The sequence below is a fragment of the Emys orbicularis genome, chromosome 10, assembly GCF_028017835.1.
Source record: "Emys orbicularis isolate rEmyOrb1 chromosome 10, rEmyOrb1.hap1, whole genome shotgun sequence".
Taxonomy (NCBI): Eukaryota; Metazoa; Chordata; order Testudines; family Emydidae; genus Emys; species Emys orbicularis.
In genome coordinates, this window is record NC_088692.1 from 42,070,182 (window position 1) to 42,089,701 (window position 19,520).

Here is a 19,520-nt window from a genome sequence, read left to right on the forward strand (position 1 = left end):
TGTAACAACTTTCTCAATGCTTTCCCTGCATCGTAGACGAATTTATTGTTGGGATCGGGGTTAGGGTTATTTCCTTCCCAGTTTTTTGTGTCTCGGGTTTTTTTTTTAAAATTACTTCGTGAAACAAAGCAAAACATGTTATTGGCGATCAAATCAACTCTTCAAATGTCCCTGTGCTTGTAAAGGTAAACACAGACAAAAGGTACCTATGAAACAAAGCAGGCTGTCGCTTTGTAATTCAGAAACCTGAGTAACTAATTCAAGAATCCCCTGAAACTGCCACCTATAACGACGACCCCAAATTCTTTAACGAGAAAGAAAATGGTACAAAAACAAACAAAACCACGAGGGAAAAAAAATCCCTCCGGAGAAATTAGAATGATCACAACCACAATTTAAAAAATAACTGCATCTGAAAAATAAAATTCCAGTTTAAGACAAAGCAGAATAGTGTAGGGGAAATAATTATACTACAGCTTTTTAATTTAAGCTGAAATATGGATTTGATTTTCCATTAATTTACCCATATCCCCCCATAAATAATGGGCAAATAGTCCATTTTAAATCTGTTTTATTGACTCTGCACATACAGAAGCGCTTAGAAAAGGTTATGGTTCCGTTTCTTTTTAAGGTTGCTTTTGAAAGTATTTAACAATCAATTAACAAACAATCTTTCTCCGCCTTGGGGACAGTTGTGCTGATTTCATTTTGATTTTTGGTGCTTTTTTAATACAGAGTCAAAAAATAAAAAACTCACAGATGCACCTGCTGCATATACATTTCAGATTTTTCTCAATTCCACGACAAAAGTTACCTATCATTTCCCGTTCCCCTTTAAACATCACAGACTCACATCAAGGGTACATACATTTCTCTATAAGCACGCTACTCTACTCAATAAACATCTAGGAAATCTCAGTGAGTCACATGCCTCCCAGAAGGTCTGGGGAAAAGGGACAACAAAGATCAGAGGTGGTGTTATTTCCACACTCCCTCCCCTACCTCTAAAGAAATGAGAAGCACCCACAAGTTAAGAGAGGACCAAGTCACACACACATCTCAAATTCTACACCACGGCTCCATTAATACTGTCTAGGTACAGATGACCCGCTAGATCACCTTGTGTATCTTTGATCGGATGGTCAGGACCGGTGTGGGTTTCAGTTACCCACTCACCCATCCTCCCCATACACGGATTTATACATCCCAGCGTGGGAAGGGCACAGCTGTTTGCATTGGCTTGGGACGGGGATGGGAGCTGTCCAGCACAGAAACTTGCTGAAATTGACAACACTCACGCTTGAAATTGACAACTGGCCTTGATGAAATTAACTCAGGATATTTTCGGATTTTCTTATGTGAAAGAGGGGGAAATAGTCAATCCATTGTATTTTAATTGTAACAAACCAACATAGTTTTTAAAAAAGACCACAGCCTCCGTTTAGGATTAATATGTTGGGAGCAGATGGTTTTGTTTTGTTTTAAAACTTTATATTTCAAATAGTATGTTAAAAACTTTTTTTAAAGGCCAATTCATTCCACCTATTTTGTTTAAAAAATCGACCCCACCCTGAAGTACTTAGTGAGGCCAGAAAAACGGGTTGGGATCTGAATTCTGTTGGGTTTCCCCCACGCTGGGCTGTTGGCAGAAGTGTCTTTGGAAGGATGTAGCTGATCAACCAGTGAATGACTCAGGTCCCACCTCGAGTTTGTATCTTACTGTATTATACGATATACAGGTTGGGGCGGTGGCTGGGGGGTGGCCAGGGGTCGGATCAGCGAGCTGGCTGCCTGTAGTTCCCATTGATCTCTTGGGAGATGTTCACAGCCTCGGCCCCCAGGGGCAGCCTGTCGCTGTATTCGGACCCCACCTCAAACTCCTCCGGGTTGGCTTTGGATTGGGACTCGGCGATGGACTCGGCCACCAGGCTCTCGTCTCGCTCCAGCTCCCTCTCCCCCTCCGCCTCCCGCTCCTCCTCACCATCCCCCGCCTCACTTGGGTTGTAGTTCTTTTCCGACTCTAGGTAAGAGGCCCGCTGGTCGAAGTCGGCCGCTATGTGCTTCTCCATCTGGTCCGGGTTCTGGGCCTTCATGATGAGTTTGTAGGTTTTGCCCTGATACTTGGAGAGCAGGTGGCAGCAGGTGGCCCCCAGCAGGGGGACGGTGGCCAGGGCCAGCAGGAAGATGCTGACCACCACGATGATGATGAGGGAGGGGATCTCCTTCTTGGTGGTGAAGACCACTTGTACCTGGCAGTCCTCCCCCAGGTAGGTCAGGCAGACCGAGTAGTTGGTGCCGGGGGTCAAGCCCTGGAACCAGTAGGAGTTCACTCCTTCCTCGATCCTGGACCACTGGACCATGGAGTGGCCCTGGCCGCTCTCCGCGCACAGGTAGAGCGCCCGCAGGTGGGCTTTTTCCGGCTGGCCGTAGAAGGGGGTGAGCTGCACCTTGGCCTCCTTCTCCGACACGTCCAGCGCGATGACGCCCAGGTCGAAGGTGTGCTGCTTCAGCTGGCCGCTCTGGTTGAAGGCATGGTTGGAGACGTACTGGGTGTCCGCGCTGGAACCGCAATTCTTCTCGAAGGGGGGCCGCTTGGCGGGGACCTGCTCCAGGCCCGGAGAGTGGGAGCTGTGCCGGGTGGGGCTGAGGGGTTTGGGCCTCTCCTCGGGGCTGAGGACGCTGTTCTTGGAGCCCTTAGGGCCCGGCTTCCTCTCGCCCGGCTGCGCTTTGCCGGCCAGGGGATCCTCCATGGGGCGGGCGGGGTATTTCTGGGCCCCGGCCACAGCCACGTTGACCGAGGTCTGGTTGCTACCCAGCTCGTTGGTGGCCAGGCAGGTGTAGGTCCCTTCCTCGTGCTTGCTCAGGTGGGGGATGACCAGGGTGCCGTTCCCGTAGACCAGGAAGCGCTCCTCGCCCTGCTTGGAGCTGCCAGCGGGTAGCTCGTTCCCAACCCTCTCCACGCCGGGCCCCTTTATCTCCAGGTCTTGGCTGGCGGTCTGCACCTTCCAGCTGATCTCCGGCTGGGGGCTGCCCCTGACGCTGCAGTGCAGCAGGAGCGTGAAGCCGTCATAGAGCTCGGTGTTGTCCAGGTTGGGGTGGTAGGTCAGCTGCACGGAGGGAGGCGCGCACTGCAGGTCTGGGATCCTCCCCAGGGGGACGCCTCGGAGGCTGTCCGGGGCTACACAGCTGATGGAGTCCCTCTCGGGGATGGATATCAGGGTGTTCTCAGTCCAGCTCTTCAGCCACAGAAGCCTGCAGGTGCAGTTGAAGGGGTTGTTGTAGATCTGCAGGTGAGACAGGGAAGTCAGAGAATCGAAAGTGCCCTCGGCGATGGTGGTGAACTTGTTGTTGTTGATGCGCAGGGACCTCAGGTCTTTCAGGGTGTGGAAGGCCTCCCAGGGCAGCTTCACCATGTGGTTGTTGTTCATCTTGAGTAGCTGCAGGGCGCTGAGGTTGTACAGATCCCCCCAGGGGAAGTCTATGATCTGGTTGTAGCTGATGTCCAGGTTCTTCAGCTGCACCAGGATGGCGAAGGTGCCCTGCTCGATGGCGCTGATCTCGTTGTGCGCCAGCCACAGCGAGGTGACCTGGGTGACCTCCACGAAGGAGCTCTTCTGCAGGGAGGTGATCTTGTTGGCGGACAGGCTGAGGGTGGTCACGTTGGAGGGCAGCCCCACGGGGACCGCCTGCAGATCTTTGTAAGCGCAGTCTGCGAACTGATGGGCGTATTTGTCCACACAGGAGCAGGGCTCCGGGCAGCCCTGGCTTACCCCCAGGAAAGCTGCGATCCACAGCCAGAGCAACGGGTCCATCTTCCTCCTGCAGCCAGAGACAGAAACAGGCACGATTACCCCACCCGCTCCTAGCCTCGGAGACACCGCTGCGCTCTCTGACTTGGGAGCAGCCTGATCCCTCCGCTTTCCCCTTAGCCCAGGGAGAACAGGAAGCAGCGCTCTGCTCCCGACGGAAAACCCAAGGTAGCAAGAGCTCCCTGCTCAGGGGACAGTGCGCTGCACACGCGGACCCCCGGACATGTGTGATACGCAAAATAACATCAGCCTAAGCAGTAACACACCCAAACCAGAGCTAAGAGCCAACAAATCATTGTTTCAATTCGTTTTCTTTCTGCCTGTCTTTTTCTCTGTCTGTCTGCCTTTCTTTCATCGGATCGCATGCCGTTTGGAAGTTGCAAGGACTCTATATAATACATCATCGAACCACGTTTCCGGCACACCCGAAACAGCACCGTGCAGTTTTTAAATTGCGTTAAAATATACACGGTCTAGCCTTTCCTTTTAAAAGCCCCGGCATTCCTTTCTTAGACTTTCCTGTTGAATTGGTCCTGAAGCTGCGTGGCACTGAACACCATGAGAAAGCTCCAGGAGAAGAAATACATTCTCCAAAAAGCGCTGTCTTAGACTGATAACAGAACAATTGATAAAGCAATGATTATAAACTTTGACAATAAAAAGCATGCAGCTAGATCTGTCGTTTGCTGCCCACAGAGACATGAATAAGGAAAGATCCTTATCTATAAATGTGTAAAACCACGCTCAGATTTACCCTAATTACCTGTAGTTTCCCTGGTATTAATTTGAAGACAAACCGTGCCATTTGGGAGAGGCTGCGGATCAGAAAGCTAGGGAAACATTAGCATTTCTGCCATGTACCCCTGCTGCTTCCCTGCCTCAGATGCGAAGACAAACACCCCAGCTAGAAACAGATCTAACATTTGGGGCCCTACTGGAGCCAATGGCACAACTCCCATTGATTGCAAGGGAACAAGGATCCTATCTACCATAGCATCAGAAGAGATCATTTTCTTTTTCCGCCAGCAAAGCTGTTTGTACCTGCGGTCCCTTCTTTGAAATACACGCTTCTAGTCCATCCTGCCCTGCCTTTACAACCATGCCGCGCGTGGCACACAAAAGCTACCACAATTTGCATAACTGCAGGCAGCTCCCAAAACCAAAAAGGAAAGGGATCTCCTCCAGCTAACGTCCTACGCGCAGGTGAAGTTTGCCCAGCCTTACCTGCTCAGCTTGGGATCTGGAGTGCAGATCTATGGGGGCAGCTTCCAGGAAAGCACCCAGCTGCAGAAGCCAGACTGAATTCCAGGCATTTAGTTGGGAAGTACAGGGAGCCCCAGAGATGGGTGGGCAGCTGTGGATCTGTTGCTCCTGGTGGTGGCTGGCTTTAATTTTGCAATCGCAGAGGCAACACACATTTTTGGAGCTTTGAGCTGCCCAGGCTGCGAGTCCCACTATCCTGATGACTGATCCCCCTTTGGCCCCCTCCCTTTTTTAAATTGCTGCTGGGTTGGAGAGTCAGTGCGCGCTCCCGATGCGCCAGGGAGCGCGCCTAGCCTCTCCCACCTCCTGCATATTCTGAGTGTGTTAAAGCTGCAGGGACTCCCACCAAACCCAATGCAATATTTATCATGTCAATATGTTTCCCAGTCCATGTGCCAGCTTTCAACTCTCCGCCCTCTCCCCCACATTCCATGTTTAGTGAATCTATTTGTTGTGCACTAATTGAATGCAAATAGCTTCTAAGCACTTCAGTGTGGGGAGAAACAAAGGAGGGGGCTGGACTAGATTATCTGGGACGAGTTTGCTGTTTTGAACGGCTTAAACTCTTTTAAAAGAAAAATAAGCATGCAGTTGATTTGATGCAGCCTCAGTGAGAACCGATCGTGATCAACCTCACCTCCACGCATGGGTTTGCATAAAGTCTTTTAGCTCCATCTCTCTCGACCTGCTTCTGCTAGTCCTTTCCGCCCAGAGCTCGTTAGGTTTTGAACTATATTAAACAAAATAAATAATTGATTTTATTTGCAGAATTGATCCCCCTCCTCCAAGTAATTCTGGAGGCATCTGCAGCATCTGAAAGCAAGAAGGAAATGATGCTACCGCTGCTGAGCATGTTTTTTTTTTAATTCAATGAGGCAAGAGGGGAAACAATAAAACTATTGTTAAGTTTTAACCATTCAACATGTACACAAATGGATATTTGAAAAATTAACCCAAAAATCATTTAAAATGAGTTGAATCGCCATTGTATATATGTAATCAGAGAGTTATAAACTCTCAGATCTATTGTGTTAAGGGAGAAATGACCTGATGAAGGAAAACCCACATGCAGGAAGAAATATACATTTTGGTGTACAGTACTTCCATATAATGTTACTATATAGTAATAGGTGTAGATTCCTTTCACGCGTGGGTATAAATCGTAACTAGATGTGTGTACAAATACATCCATCCATCAAACATGGATGTGCACACGTAAACCCACTATAATATTTTATACGTTCACTTATGAACATATACAGGTACATTCATTACGTTTGTACATCTATATACATAAACATTACACACACACACACACACATATATATACTGCTACATTTTGCACACACACACACTTACTCACGTGCAGGGAATATACACACATTGTATACAGAATATGTGCGACATGTGTCTACATATTCAACCCCACACACGTTTGGGTGTGGCGGGACCCTCTGTGAATGAATAAGGGTTTATCCAGTTTTGCCGGGTGTCTCTAATAAAATCAATACCCTCTGTCATGCTCATACATATTTTAATGGCCAGCATTTAAATGAATGCCAAAAAGGGGGGGGGGTCTGAAAAGAACCTCTGAAAAGGGTCCTCTGCTTTGGAAGAAGCTTTTAAAATTAAATACTAACACCCACAGAGCACAGTGCTTTGTTAAACAAACAGCGTACCCTGAAATTGTTCTAAAACTCATCTTTCTTTCTTTGCCTCATCTACACAGACATTTGCACTACTTCAGTGAAGCGGATTTACTTAAACCAGTTTAATTCATCTGGCACAAATGCCTGTGTAGACCCTCTTAAATTGGTTATCTTGGTTTAGTTTAAACCTGTTTCTAATTGCAGTAAACTAAACCGAAATGAGCCTAGTTTAAACTGAAATAAGACCCACCATTCCACCTGGTCTGTTGCACTGGTTTAATAAAATCGATTAAAATTAGACCCGTTAAACTGGTGTCACCCTGTGTAGGCAAATCCAAATTTGCCTACCTGCTCTGATCCCACTCGGAGGGTCTGCTGTGCTCAAATGCTCAGCACAGTGTCCCAACTCCTCAGGTTTATTTGCATGCAGCTCCTGGAGAAACAAATCAGCCTGTACAAAGGTGAACGGTATCTGGCGTGATCATGCAAATTAAACCGTATAAAGCCACTGCCGGGGACATCTGTCATTGGCTGGAGTTTGGGGAGAGCAGAGCAGAGCGAGCGAGCTGCAGTGGCCAGGGTGGGACTGGTGTCAGCTCGACAACAGTAAAATCATCTTTGGCAACATAAAGCAAGAATTGGTGCTAGCGCGCTGCTGCCTTTCCGTGCAGATCTTAAAAGTCTGGTGAATCAAAATCCGTTATTGTCTCCTGAGCAAGCCTGTAACTTTTGGAAAGAAGGTGAGCTCTTGCCCTGAGGGTTGTGCATGGTCCTGTGGTTAAGTGAAGGTGCTGCATTAAGACTCAGAAGAGCTGGGCTCAATTCTTGGCTCTGCCACTGATTCCCTGTGTGATCTTGGGCAAATCATTTAATTTCTGTCGGCCTCAGTTTTCTCATCTGTACAATGAAGGTAATAATTCTGTCTTGCCTATTTAGACTATTTAGTCCACTCTGGAGGACTTTAGGGCGAGATGGAGACGATGGATTCAACAGTTTGCCCTGCCTATAATTGGATCTGCCTTTTGGGATCTCATCTGTGGTGAGGCGGTAGAGAAGATGGAATAGACTGGAAAAGCAGGTGAAGAAAGTTACTTTGCAGCTAAAAGACGAGTCTAATTATTTAATTGCCTCTGGGCTCTAAAGTCCCATCCTCCCCTAATAACTCAGGGAAATCTACACCTGCTTATGATGGAGTCTAGAGCTAACGTGGCTCCAGCCCGGACATTGCTTCCTTAACAGTGCAGTATTTTCTTGTAGGAGAATTGCAGGTCGATTGGGATTAGAAAGGCAAAACTAGGGCTGATTTGCAGCTAGTTAGACAAGGATTGTTTTCAATTCCTCTGATGCTGAGGACATCACTTTTTCTTTAACACTAAACAGCGAAATGCCTCCGTCTCTCAGCTGTTCCGCGGTGCCAGACAGACAGTTCCTAGCCCCCCGAGCTCTGTCAGCATTAAGGGACCTGCTATTTATTTTTGAAAACAGCTTAATAAAGGAAGCTCTCCGGGCTGTGTTACAAGCTTTTACAAACTGTCTCTCCTATTGATGCTGCTTAAAGCAGGCTGCACCGAAGGAACCAGCAGACAGCTCCCGCCCGCCACAACACAAGCAATTGAGGGGTGAACTCAGGGCTTCTTTCTCACCCTGACGGGCTGGTGGTTGAGCTGTCTCTCCGAGAGAGACTCCTCATTATCCCCAGCAGCTTGAAGACCTGATTGCCTTTGTTTTGACTGGTAACCAAGTGAGACGGAGGGGATGAAATATTCCGCGTTACGATGCCTGGTTCTCTGCGATCACAGCCTTGTAACTGTTGTTACTCGTAACGGAGGCTGGGGGCGGTTTTCGGCTAACGAGTGACCTGCTTGAGAAGTAGTGCAACCCATCAATGGTTTCTGCCCAGTCGGCAGGGCCCCATTTCACACGGGAAAGCAGTGGCCTTCATTATGCTAGGGACAGGACATTAAGTGAAGCATAGCCCATGGCTCTAACCCATTCCGGCAATTCCACAAGTGTCTGCAGTAAAACACCGCTGCACCTCCTGGAACAGACATGGCCCTGTCCTTCCAACTGCTGGCCTCGGGGCCGGGAGGGGCAAAGGGCCGGATCAAAAGCCCACTGGTAGGTTTTTCACTCACATCAGAAGCTTGGGCTCAGTCCACCGTAGGTTGGGGGAGGAGGACAAAAGGCGGTGGGGAGGAAGAATGGCCTAGCGGATAAGGCTCTGTCCTGTCACTGAGGAGACCTAGCTTCCATTCCTGGCAGGGGTGGCTCCAGGCACCAGTGCATCAAGCGCGTGCCTGGGGCGGCAAGCCGCGGGGGGCGGCCTGCCGGTCGCCATGAGGGCAGCATGCCTGCAGGAGGACTGCCGGGCCCGCGGTTTCGGCGGCAATTTGGCGGCGGGTACGCCGAAGGCGCGGGACCGGCGACCTCCTGCAGGCATGCCGCCGAAGGCTGCCTGACTGCCATGCTTGGGGCGGCAAAATACATAGAGCCGCCCCTGATTCCTGGCCCCCTCTCTCCTTCTTGTATCTCCCCCCAGATGTCCCCTACGTGTGGAGTGCAAGTTATCTATTTTGACTGCAAGCTCTTTGGGGGCAGGGAACATCTATTACTGGGTGTTTGTACAGCACCAAGCACAATGGGTTCCCACTCTTGGCTGGCCCTTAGGTACCACCAGAATACCCATATTATATACAAATAGGTATCTAGATGGATGAGGCGTGGGGGGAGGTGGGATCGAAGATGACCAACACACGGATGTGTGGGCCAGTGGGGCAGTTGGGATTTAATATAGCCCCACTGTTAGACTCTCAATAGAGGCCTCCCTATGGGATGGGGAGTAAGCAGATACCAGACAGTGTTGGTATATAATACTCTAAATTATCTTTATTGATTACAAAACAAACCTTACTCACTCCACATTCACACCCCAAACATACTATACTAGAGCCCAAAGTCTGCTAGAGAAGGAGATTATTGCATTTGGAACATGCCCTTGGATGGGAGGTGCGAGGGAACTGGATGTAACACTTGATACCTTAGAAAACATGTCTGAGAAATATGTACAGCTGTACAAGCCTAATGCCAGTAAAAAGCAAATGGCAGTAGTATGGCTGTTGTGGCAAGCTGTAAAAAAGGAAATTGCATGTAAGGGGGAAGTCTGTGCAGAATTAAGTCTGTGCAGAGTTATAAACATTACAAGATAATTTTAAAACTTGCCAGGAAAATTTGTAAAGGGAATTGAGGCAGGCACAGATAATGCAAACTCAGAACAAATGGGGAAACAAAATAGGGAACTGGATTAAAGAATGATGGATTGGGAAAAGATTAAAGCAAACAAAGATAAATTAGACCATCAAGTGATAGGAATGAAACAGTTATTTCGAGATTTGACTAAGGAAGAGGAGATCACAAGTGTTTCTCACAGCTGGTGCCAGAAAACTATAGCAGCATTGAAAAAGCAAGTGAAAATACAGTATCTGCAAGTTGCGGCTGAGTGTCAAAAAGAGAGAGATTTGGATTTGGATTCTAATGATATTTGGTATGGAGAGGACCTGTGAGGGAGTCAAGAGAAAGGGGTAGAAATATGGTTGTTGGCTTTTATGTTTTTTGAATATTTGGAGAATATATTTTCGTGGATATGGTTGGGTTTTTATTGCTTATTAATCAGATACCAGTAAACAAGATTGCACAAAGAATCATGGCAGACGAGCCCCCCTATAGGAGGGAAGAAGTAATCGAAGCTCCAACTATTGTGGATCTAACAATCTGGTTGGAAGGAGTGCAAGTAAACATAAATGCGCAACATCCAGAGTGTATGCCATATGCTTTGCCTCTGTTACAAGCGTGGCAACAACAATGGGGAGACAGGACTATACAACAGAGAGGTATAGGTGAATATATTGTAGGTAGTATTGGAGCTGGAGTTTTAAACTCCTTTGATATTGAGACGTTACAAGGGAAAATATCAGCTTTGGGTAAGATTTTGGGGGCTATACAGACATGTGACACAAAATTTTGGTGCATTATCGGAACAAGGAATAAGAAGTATGGAACTCCAGTTGAAACAAGCCCAAGCCTTGAAAACGTCTCTAAATGTAAATCTGTTTGGTGTGTCTGAAGTTGACAATAAAACTTTATTAGCAATACGATGTGTACAGATACAAACCTATGAGATACAATACATACAGTGAATGGTTAATCTGTTACATAATGGACAATGGCCTTTTTAATGGTTCAAAGATCCTCATATATGGAATCAATGAATTACAAAATGGAAGAAATATATGGAATTTAATTGGGATCAAGCCACTCTGAGGGGAGAATGGAAAGGCAGAATGCTGTTGTACAACACAGGGAAGCAAAGAAAAGCAGCAATGGCCTGGGTGTTGCCAAAAATTATGAATGGAGAGTTATGGCAAATAGAAATAAGTAAGACACACTTGATTCAAGAAGAAGGGGATTATAAATTAGTAGAATTAACAAAACATTGTGACGAGGGGGGAAGAAGCAAATAGGTGTGCCTACAACTAACTTGGTCCCTAGAGGGATGTCAATTGAACCATTCAAGCGGACAATGTACCAGGCAATATTTAGCCTCTAATGGCACAAGAGTCTTTGATTTAGGCAATGGGTGTATTTGTGTGGTAACCACTGAAAAACATGTATTTTGGGGAAGTATGACAGAAAAAGGCCCAACTGAGTCATGTAAATGAAATGTAACAGAGGTCATTATTAATGGAATTATTTATCGAGGTCCTCTATTTTTAAAAAAGGAAATTGTTTGGGAACCAAAAGATGTGGACTGGACCTTTGATTTGGGGATACATTGGGAAAAACTGATTGATGAAAGTGAAAAAATCAGACAATATGCAAAAGATGTATCTAAGTCTGCTCAGCTGGGAAAAATAAACATTTTGATCCACAATGGTCAAATATTAAAATTGGGGAAAGAAGAAGAATTGGTAATTTCTCATTGTTATGATGTTTTAAAGGATGGTTTCCCAGTGTCACAGCTCTTCTAAATTTAATGCTACATCCTATTGTGATATTATTTGCATTAATGATTTTATTAACCTTTATTATGCTATATTTATACTGCTGAATAAGAAAGCGACAAGAAGTTTTGGAGCAAGTGATATATAAAATTGAATTGCTTGCAAAATTATAAACTGATACATGATTATGCCATTAATTATTGTATCAAGAGGGGGTAATGTTGGAATATATATATATCCCAACACAACCCCATAGCACACAAATGAAGAACTGAATTCCACTCTGATTATCGATGCCTTCTCCTTTTGTGGCCCAATCCTGCAGTCCTTGCTCAGGCAAAACCCAGCCTAGGAGTCCAAGGCAGTTTTGTCTATGTAAACAGTGCAAGAGTTGCCCAGGCATATGAGGTTACCAGATCCCCTCTATGGAACTCCTGACCAAGACCTCACCTGTATTGCTTTGGGATGAAATTCACCCCTGTGTGGAAAGCCAGCACTAGATCCAGGCATCTATTGCTAGCAGTACATATATTACTATGTGTATCTTTTTATCAAGTACATTGGGCCGGGACTTGGAAAAGTGACACCATGCCCTGCTGATTGGATCCTCAGCAATTTTGCAAGGGTCTTTCTAGAGGATGAGCTCTGACCCAGATGAAAGTTACCGTAATTCATTGACCCCTTTTCTACCTCCTACTAAGACTTCTTGTCCATCTTGTGACCGGAGACAAGGTGCTGAAATACTGCATCAGTGTTTTTCAAGACATGTTCCGGTGACTGTGTGCATGGGGAGTGGTATCCTGATGCTAGAAACAGGTCATGGAAAAGACCTCTTGGACTATCCAAGTGCAGACATCAGGGTGATTTTTCCTGTTTCTCTAACCCTGATACTCTTTACTTCAGTTCTATACTGACCTATGGCAAAAGCTCCTCCTGGTGGATGGACTGTGCAATTGCTTCCATATTTTCCTAGCTACATCTTCAGCTGAGTCTGGTATTTTATGGGAGGGGAAAGAAAATCCTGGATGCAATGAAACTATAAGTATGAAAATGTGTTTGTACAAGCTGTCGACCCATACAGAAGGTCAAAGAGTGAATGTTTGCTGGCAGTACGGTGTGGTGAACAGAACATTAGCCTGGGAGTCAGGAGACCTAGCTGCTATTCATGATTCTGCCATGGGCTCACCTTGGGAATCCACATTGTGACCCTGTGCCTCAGTTTCCCCATTTGTAAAATGAGGATCACGAGGCCCTGCTTTGGGCCATTTTATGAGCTCCTGGGATGGAAAGCTCTGGAGAGGTGCCACATGTGATAATTAAAGAGGCTGCACTGACGGCTCGTGGACCCTCCTGCTGGAAACATGCCCTGCTTCTGGCAGTCACCTGCTGCCCCATCTCGGGGAGTACCCTAGAGTTCTCATCACGTGAAAGCTTTAGAAATGCAGTTAGACCAGTGGTTCTCAACGTGGGGCCCGCGGGCTGCTTGTGGCCCAACCAGCACACAGCTGCAGCCCATATGACATCCTGAGGGCTATATAGGTAGTACATATATTGTGTGGATGTGGCCCACAATGGTAAATAGGTTGAGAAACACTGATTTTGATGCAAACCAAGGGGAAGATGGACTGTGGGGCAGATATCCAGCTGGTGTGAATGGTGCAGCTCTAATGAAATAAGCAGGCTAGATCCCCAGCTGGTGTAAATCACTGTGTCCCTACTAGAGTCAATGAGCCAGAGCTGTAGTGGGTATAAATCAGCATAACTGTGAGGAGTGGCAGGACTACAACCTGGGTCTGCTGAGTCTCCAGCTGGGGCCTTTAGGAGTAGAAACACTTGACAGATCATGAGCCACAGGCTGTGCCACCCACTTGGAGGAGAGGAAGGTGATCAGGAACAGTCAACATGGCTTCACCAAGGGCAAGTCATGCCTGACCAACCTGATGGCCTTCTATGATGAGATAACTGACTGTGGGTATGGGGAAAGCGGTGGACATGACATACCTTGACTTTAGCAAAGCTTTTGATATGGTCTCCTAAAGTACTCTTGCCAGCAAGTTAAAGAAATATGGATTGTATGAATGGATTATAAGGTGGATAGAAAGCTGGCTAGATCATTGGGTTCAATGGGTAGTGATCAATGGCTTGATGTCTAGTTGGCAGCCAGTATCAAGCGGAGTGCCCCAGGGGTCGGTCCTGGGGCCAGTTTTGTTCAACATCTTCATTCATGATCTGGATGATGGGATGGATTGCACCCTCAGCAAGTTTGTGGATGACACTAAGCTGGGGGGAGAGGTAGATAGGGTCCAGAGTGACCTAGACAAATTGGAGGATTGGGCCAAAATAAATCTGGTGAGGTTCAACAAGGGTAAGTTCAGAGTCCTCCACTTAGGACGGAAGAATCCTATGCACTGCTACAGGCTGAGGACCGACTGGCTAAGCGGCAGTTCTGCAGAAAAGGACCTGGGGATTACAGTGGACGAGAAGCTAGATATGAGTCAACAGTGTGCCCTTGTTGCCAAGAAGGCTAACAGCATATTGGGCTGCATTAGTAGAAGCGTTGCCAGCAGATTGAGGGAAGTGATTATTCCCCTCTATTCTGCACTGGTGAGGCCACATCTGGCGTATTGCATTCAGTTTTGGGCCCCCCACTACAGAAAGGATGTGGACAAATTGGAGAGAGTCCAGCAGAGGGCAACGAAAATGATTAGGGGGCTGGGACACATGACTTATGAGGAGAGGCTGAGGGAACTGGGCTTATTTAGTCTGCAGAAGAGGAGAGTGAGGGGGGATTTGATAGCAACCTTCAACTACCTAAAGGGGGGGTTCCAAAGAGGATGGAGCTAGGTTGTTTTCAGTGGTGGTAGATGACAGAACAAGGAGCAATGGTCTCAAGTTGCAGTGGGGGAGGTCTAGGTTGGATATTAGGAAACACTATTTCTCTAGGAGGGTGGTGAAGCACTGGAATGGGTTACCTAGGGAGGTGGTGGAATCTCCATCCTTAGAGGTTTTTAAGGCCCGGTTTGACCAAGCTCTGGCTGGGATTAGTTGGGGTTGGTCCTGCTTTGAGCAGGGGGTTGGACTAGATGACTTCCTAAGGTCTCTTCCAACCCTAATCTTCTATGATTCTATGAAGTTGGAAACACCTACAACTAGCCTTTCAGGTACAACAATGAAGAAGCTAGATAGTGCTAATGGCCCATCAACAAAGACAATGGACCACGGAAGAGCTTATGGATGCTTCAGTCAGCCTATGGGCAATGGCTGCCATGACTCATGGAGAGAATGCAAGGGCTTGTGACCAGATCACATGACACTGAACGCCATTTTGGTACCTGTACTTTTCCACAAACTGGGCTGGGAACAAAGGGGTTCCTACCTTATGGAAAAACTATATAAGGGGGGAGTGACATCATGACTAGGACTCACTCCCCTCCAAGACAACACCTGGAAACATCGGAGGAACAAAGACTGAATTGGGGAAGAGGGTCCCAGGTGGGTTTGATCGCTAACAAGTGGATCGGGAGTTTAGTGTTCCAAGGGGAATTCCAGTCAACAGCATTGCAGAGATTCCAGTTGTGCTACTTACAGACAAGAGCAAATCACTAACCACACCAGAGTTAGCATGTGAAGAAGTCACTGTCCTGTGGTCTTAGTATCAAGGTAATCACAACTTGGCCAACTTGCTCATTGCACAAGTCTTGCTGGAGTCCAGCCCTGCCCCCTTCCCCTCCCTAATGCCAATGGGGGCAGCCTATCCCGGATGGAGCGATGGGGCCCAACCCTGCCCCTACTGATGCCAATGAGCCCAGTCCTACTCCAGAACCAGCAGAATCTTTGCTATTCATTAATAGTCACTGAAGAGTCTAAACAAAAACATTTCAGATCATGGATCGTTCACCAACGTTTCATGTTGACTGGTCACTGTTGATGATTCCTGCTGTATGATTTGTCACCTAAGCCACATGCTCTCATTTGCACTCTCTGAGTAGATAATTGAAACTAGTAAAATACCAAGTAAGGAACTGCCCTCTTTCCAGCACTGTTTTTCAAACAACAATTCATTAGAGTGGAAGTTCAGGGCCATCAGGATTCACAACCATTTTCATAGACACCCAGCTGTTTTTCACATGCTCACAGTCAGCGAACCCAGCTTGGCTGTCAGGAGGGAAGGGGGAGCAGGAGTAGAGTGAGTTCCCTGGAGGGGAGGCAGTGGGAACCTGCTGGGGAACGGGAGCCTCTGGGGTGAGAACACTGGGAGGTGGTGCTCACCTAAGAGCGGACAGAAGAATCCTGCAGCAGGCCCTGAAGCAGGAAGGACTGAACGGGGCTGGGAGCTGGAGCCCAGGCTGGGCTGAGGAACTGTTTTGATGTTTTGCCTACATATGAAAAAGAAAGCTGGGCCTGGAAAGAGACTCTGGGTGTAACTGCACAGAAAACAGATCAGGTTGTGAACATTACCTCAGCATCTGGTTCGTGTGGGTTGGATTGGCACAGGACAAGTTACTGAGCTTCCTGGAACCACCAAGAAACTCCCTGGCAGATCCCACCTTGAGCTCCCTCACCACCTTGGCCTCATGGCTCTCTCGCTTTAGATACCTTTGGTGGGTCTCAAACCTCTTGATGCAAAGGCACTCATCGCAGTCAGAGCACCAGAACGCTGCCCCTTGCCCACAGTTGTCACAGACCAGGTCATTGCCTTTGACGATCTTCTGGTAGGTGCACAGCTGGGCGAAGAGCAGGTTGTGCTGGTCTGGGATCCCGCTGGCTTGTGGGATGGGAGCGCGGCAGATGGGGCACTGGACAATGGACTTGTTCACTTCTAGACAGTTGGCGCACAAGGTGTGAAGGCTGGACAGGAGCTTGGGATTTCTGGGTTCTTTCTGGCATCCCTGGCAGAGCAGGAAATGGAATTATTCCTCCATTGCCTTTGGGAAGGAGAGAGAGAGAGAGAGAGCATGGAACTCCCCCTCACCTGCATTTTCCAGCTCTATGTGTAGGTCAGCGACGCCTGGGAGGGGCAAGAAGGGTCACATGCCCCTCCCCAGATGCCGGGGGGAGAGGGGCACATTCAGCAGGGAACAGCAGCGGTGAAAGGAGCAGAACATGGGGCTGCCAGCAGTTCCTCCGGCATGGCTGTACCGCCCCAGCCCTGCCCCCAGCCCTTCCACGCAGCTGCGTTTCCTGGCTGGGGTCTGTACAGCCCTACTGGAGGACAGGGCTGGGGGTTGGGCTGCGGGCGGTACTGGTATAGCTGCACAAGAGGAGCTGCTGGTGTGGGGAGCCAGGCAGCTGCTCCGGCGTGGCTGTACCAGTACAGCCCCCAGCCCCATCCTCCGGCGGGGTGTACAGACCCCAGCCAGGTGACACAAATCGGTATCCTGAAATCACTATGCGGCACAACGGGAGAACAGACCCCTCTCTCCCAGGTAACATGGGATGGGGAGGGCATAGGGAAAGTGCGGGGGCCCCGGGCAGGGGGCAGTCACGAGGGACGGTCATGTGGGGAGGTCACGTGCCCCCCTTTAGCTGGTGCCCTCCTTTTAGTCCCTCCCATGAGTCACCTATCCCACCAAACTGCCCCCCAAAACAGGGAGAATAAATGGCAGTGACTTGCAGTGAGATCTATGAAGTAGGTGCTCCGGGCACCACTCAGAAGTATGATGTTGAACTGGTAGGAAAGTCCGTCTTGGCTGACCAAGGACTCAGACAGGAACAGCTCCACAGCTGACAGTAGCTTCTCAGGGCTAGGTTTCCTCCTGCTGCTGCTACTGGTGATGGTAGGAGCTGGTGGTTCTGCCTCATTCACTGTCACCACGCTGTCTGCTGGGGACAAAGGTGTAAAGATGGGTTCGGGGGCACCAGGCTGATTGGGATGAAGTTAGCTGTCAGCCCAGGAGTGGCAGGGATCCACAAGCCACTGTCCAGTAAAGCTCTGATGAGCAGTCAGAAAGGAGTCCCCTAGTCCTTCCATCCATCCTCTATCGGCCACATGTATAGCACGCAAACCCCCATCATATCGGGGTATTATATTAACCTGCTACAACATAAAAACAGAGAAGAGTGGTATTGTGAGTCCTGTTCTAAGAGTTGGATGATCCAGTGGTTAGGGTACTAGTCTGGGACTTAGGAGACCCAGCTTCAATCCCCTGCTCTGCCACAAGTTTTCTGTCTGAGCTTGGGCAAGTCTCTTAACCTGTCTGTGCCTCTGTATACTGGGGATAATAGCACTGCCCAACCTCTGATGGGGGCTGTGTGGCTAAATACAATAGATTGTGAGGTGCCCATATACTAGGGGGAGGGTCAGAGAAGTACCTACAATAGAAGTCCTCATTTAATCTCTTCTTCCTGTCCTAGTGACCATTAAAGAGACATTTGGCAACACTCACTGCACAGCAGCATCAGAGATAACAGTTATCTCCCTCTGCTCACAATGGGAGGGGTCCATGCTCCTCAGCTGCTGCTCTAAGTTCACTGCTGGCAACAGACGGGCTGCTGCTGGGAAAGGGTAGTCACTCCCTAGGAAGAGGGAGGAGTGTTTGGAGGCTGCAGAGATGCGCAGACTGCAGTCGCTCCCAGGGAGGAGGGCTTGGAGCTGGTACACCCAGGGCAAGGAGGGGAACCAGGGTGGTAGGTAGCAGTACAAGGAAAGAGCAGTGAGGGCTGGGAGAGGACAGCCCAGAACTGCTGAGTGTAGAGTCTCTGCACTGGAACCCAGAGCAGAGGGCGGGCTGGGTACCCCTACCTGCCACTGAGGGAGTGGCCCCTGAGGCAGTGAATGGGAAGACTGCCTGGGGCTGCTGAAGGACAGACTTTGATATACCCCAGAAGTGGGGAACGCTGAGTGACACGGCTGGAGGGCTGACTCACGAGAAGGACGCTGTAGTTCCTGGGACGGAAAGGAGCTACAGACTGAGAGAGAGATGGTGTGATGGCATGCGCCCACAGGAAGGGACGTTGGTCTCGAGCGCTAATCCCCAGAGTGGCCAGGAAGAGGCACCAGACAAGCAGAGAATGGTGTGCCCCGTGACACCCTCCCATGGCATGGGGCCAGGGATCCAGCGTGGGGATGGAGCTATGGGGCCCCATGTGGGGTTTGCCTTAGTACGGGCAGTGCCCAGCACATGGGGTGGAGGTTCCAGTGATTGAGAGCAGCAGGACACTGGGCAAACGCAGACTCCTGGCATCCCCAGGGCGGATGGAGGGATTGTCTCAGCTGCTGCGTGAGCTCTCCTTGTGGAGGCGAGGCCACTGGGCCTGGTGCCCTGGGGCAGGTCTCCCTGTGGGGCTGCCAACCATCTCATGTGATGCCCCTGCCATGCCTGCTCTCAGCCACGTCTCGCTGCCAGCCGAGCTGCAGGGATCGCCCCACTGTGTCTCTTGCCCATGGTCAGTCGGTAGGGCAGCACTGGGGCAGAGGGGCCCGTGACCTCCACTCCTGCTGCTCCCCATGCTGGATTGGCCCAATGGGGAACAGCTATGGGGAGGGGGGTGGCAGCTGTAGCCAGCTGCTTCAATGCCCCCTTATGCTGGCTTTTCAGGGAGAGGGCCTGAGGTGCAGGGGAAGAGGGGGGTGCAGAGACTGAGGTGGGGCAGAATGGGGGTCAGGGGTTGGAATGGACAGGGACAGGAGGGGGAGAATAATGGGAAGCAGGGGCTGCTCCAGGATTTCCTCCCCTCTCCCCCCCAGCTGATTTCTCCTCCCCTCTCCCCAGCAAGCCTCCCACCCCCTCGGACTACCCCACGCTCTTCCCAGCCCCCTCCTCGCCCCCCTGCAGTTGCTTCAGTTTCTCAATCCCTGACCC

The 19,520-nt window shown here is 49.1% G+C and overlaps 1 protein-coding gene across 1 annotated transcript; it reads right to left on the reverse strand.

The window, feature by feature from the left end:
• Positions 1 to 1,775: 1,775 nt before the first annotated feature.
• Positions 1,776 to 5,798, reverse strand: LOC135885109 (immunoglobulin superfamily containing leucine-rich repeat protein 2-like). Its single transcript, XM_065412738.1, has 2 exons — positions 5,710 to 5,798; positions 1,776 to 3,819 (listed from the first exon to the last, which is right to left on the reverse strand). The coding sequence occupies exons 1-2, from the start codon at positions 5,745 to 5,747 to the stop codon at positions 1,776 to 1,778; spliced, it is 2,082 nt and encodes a 693-aa protein (XP_065268810.1). The 5' UTR covers positions 5,748 to 5,798.
• Between the last annotated feature and the right edge of the window lie 13,722 nt (positions 5,799 to 19,520).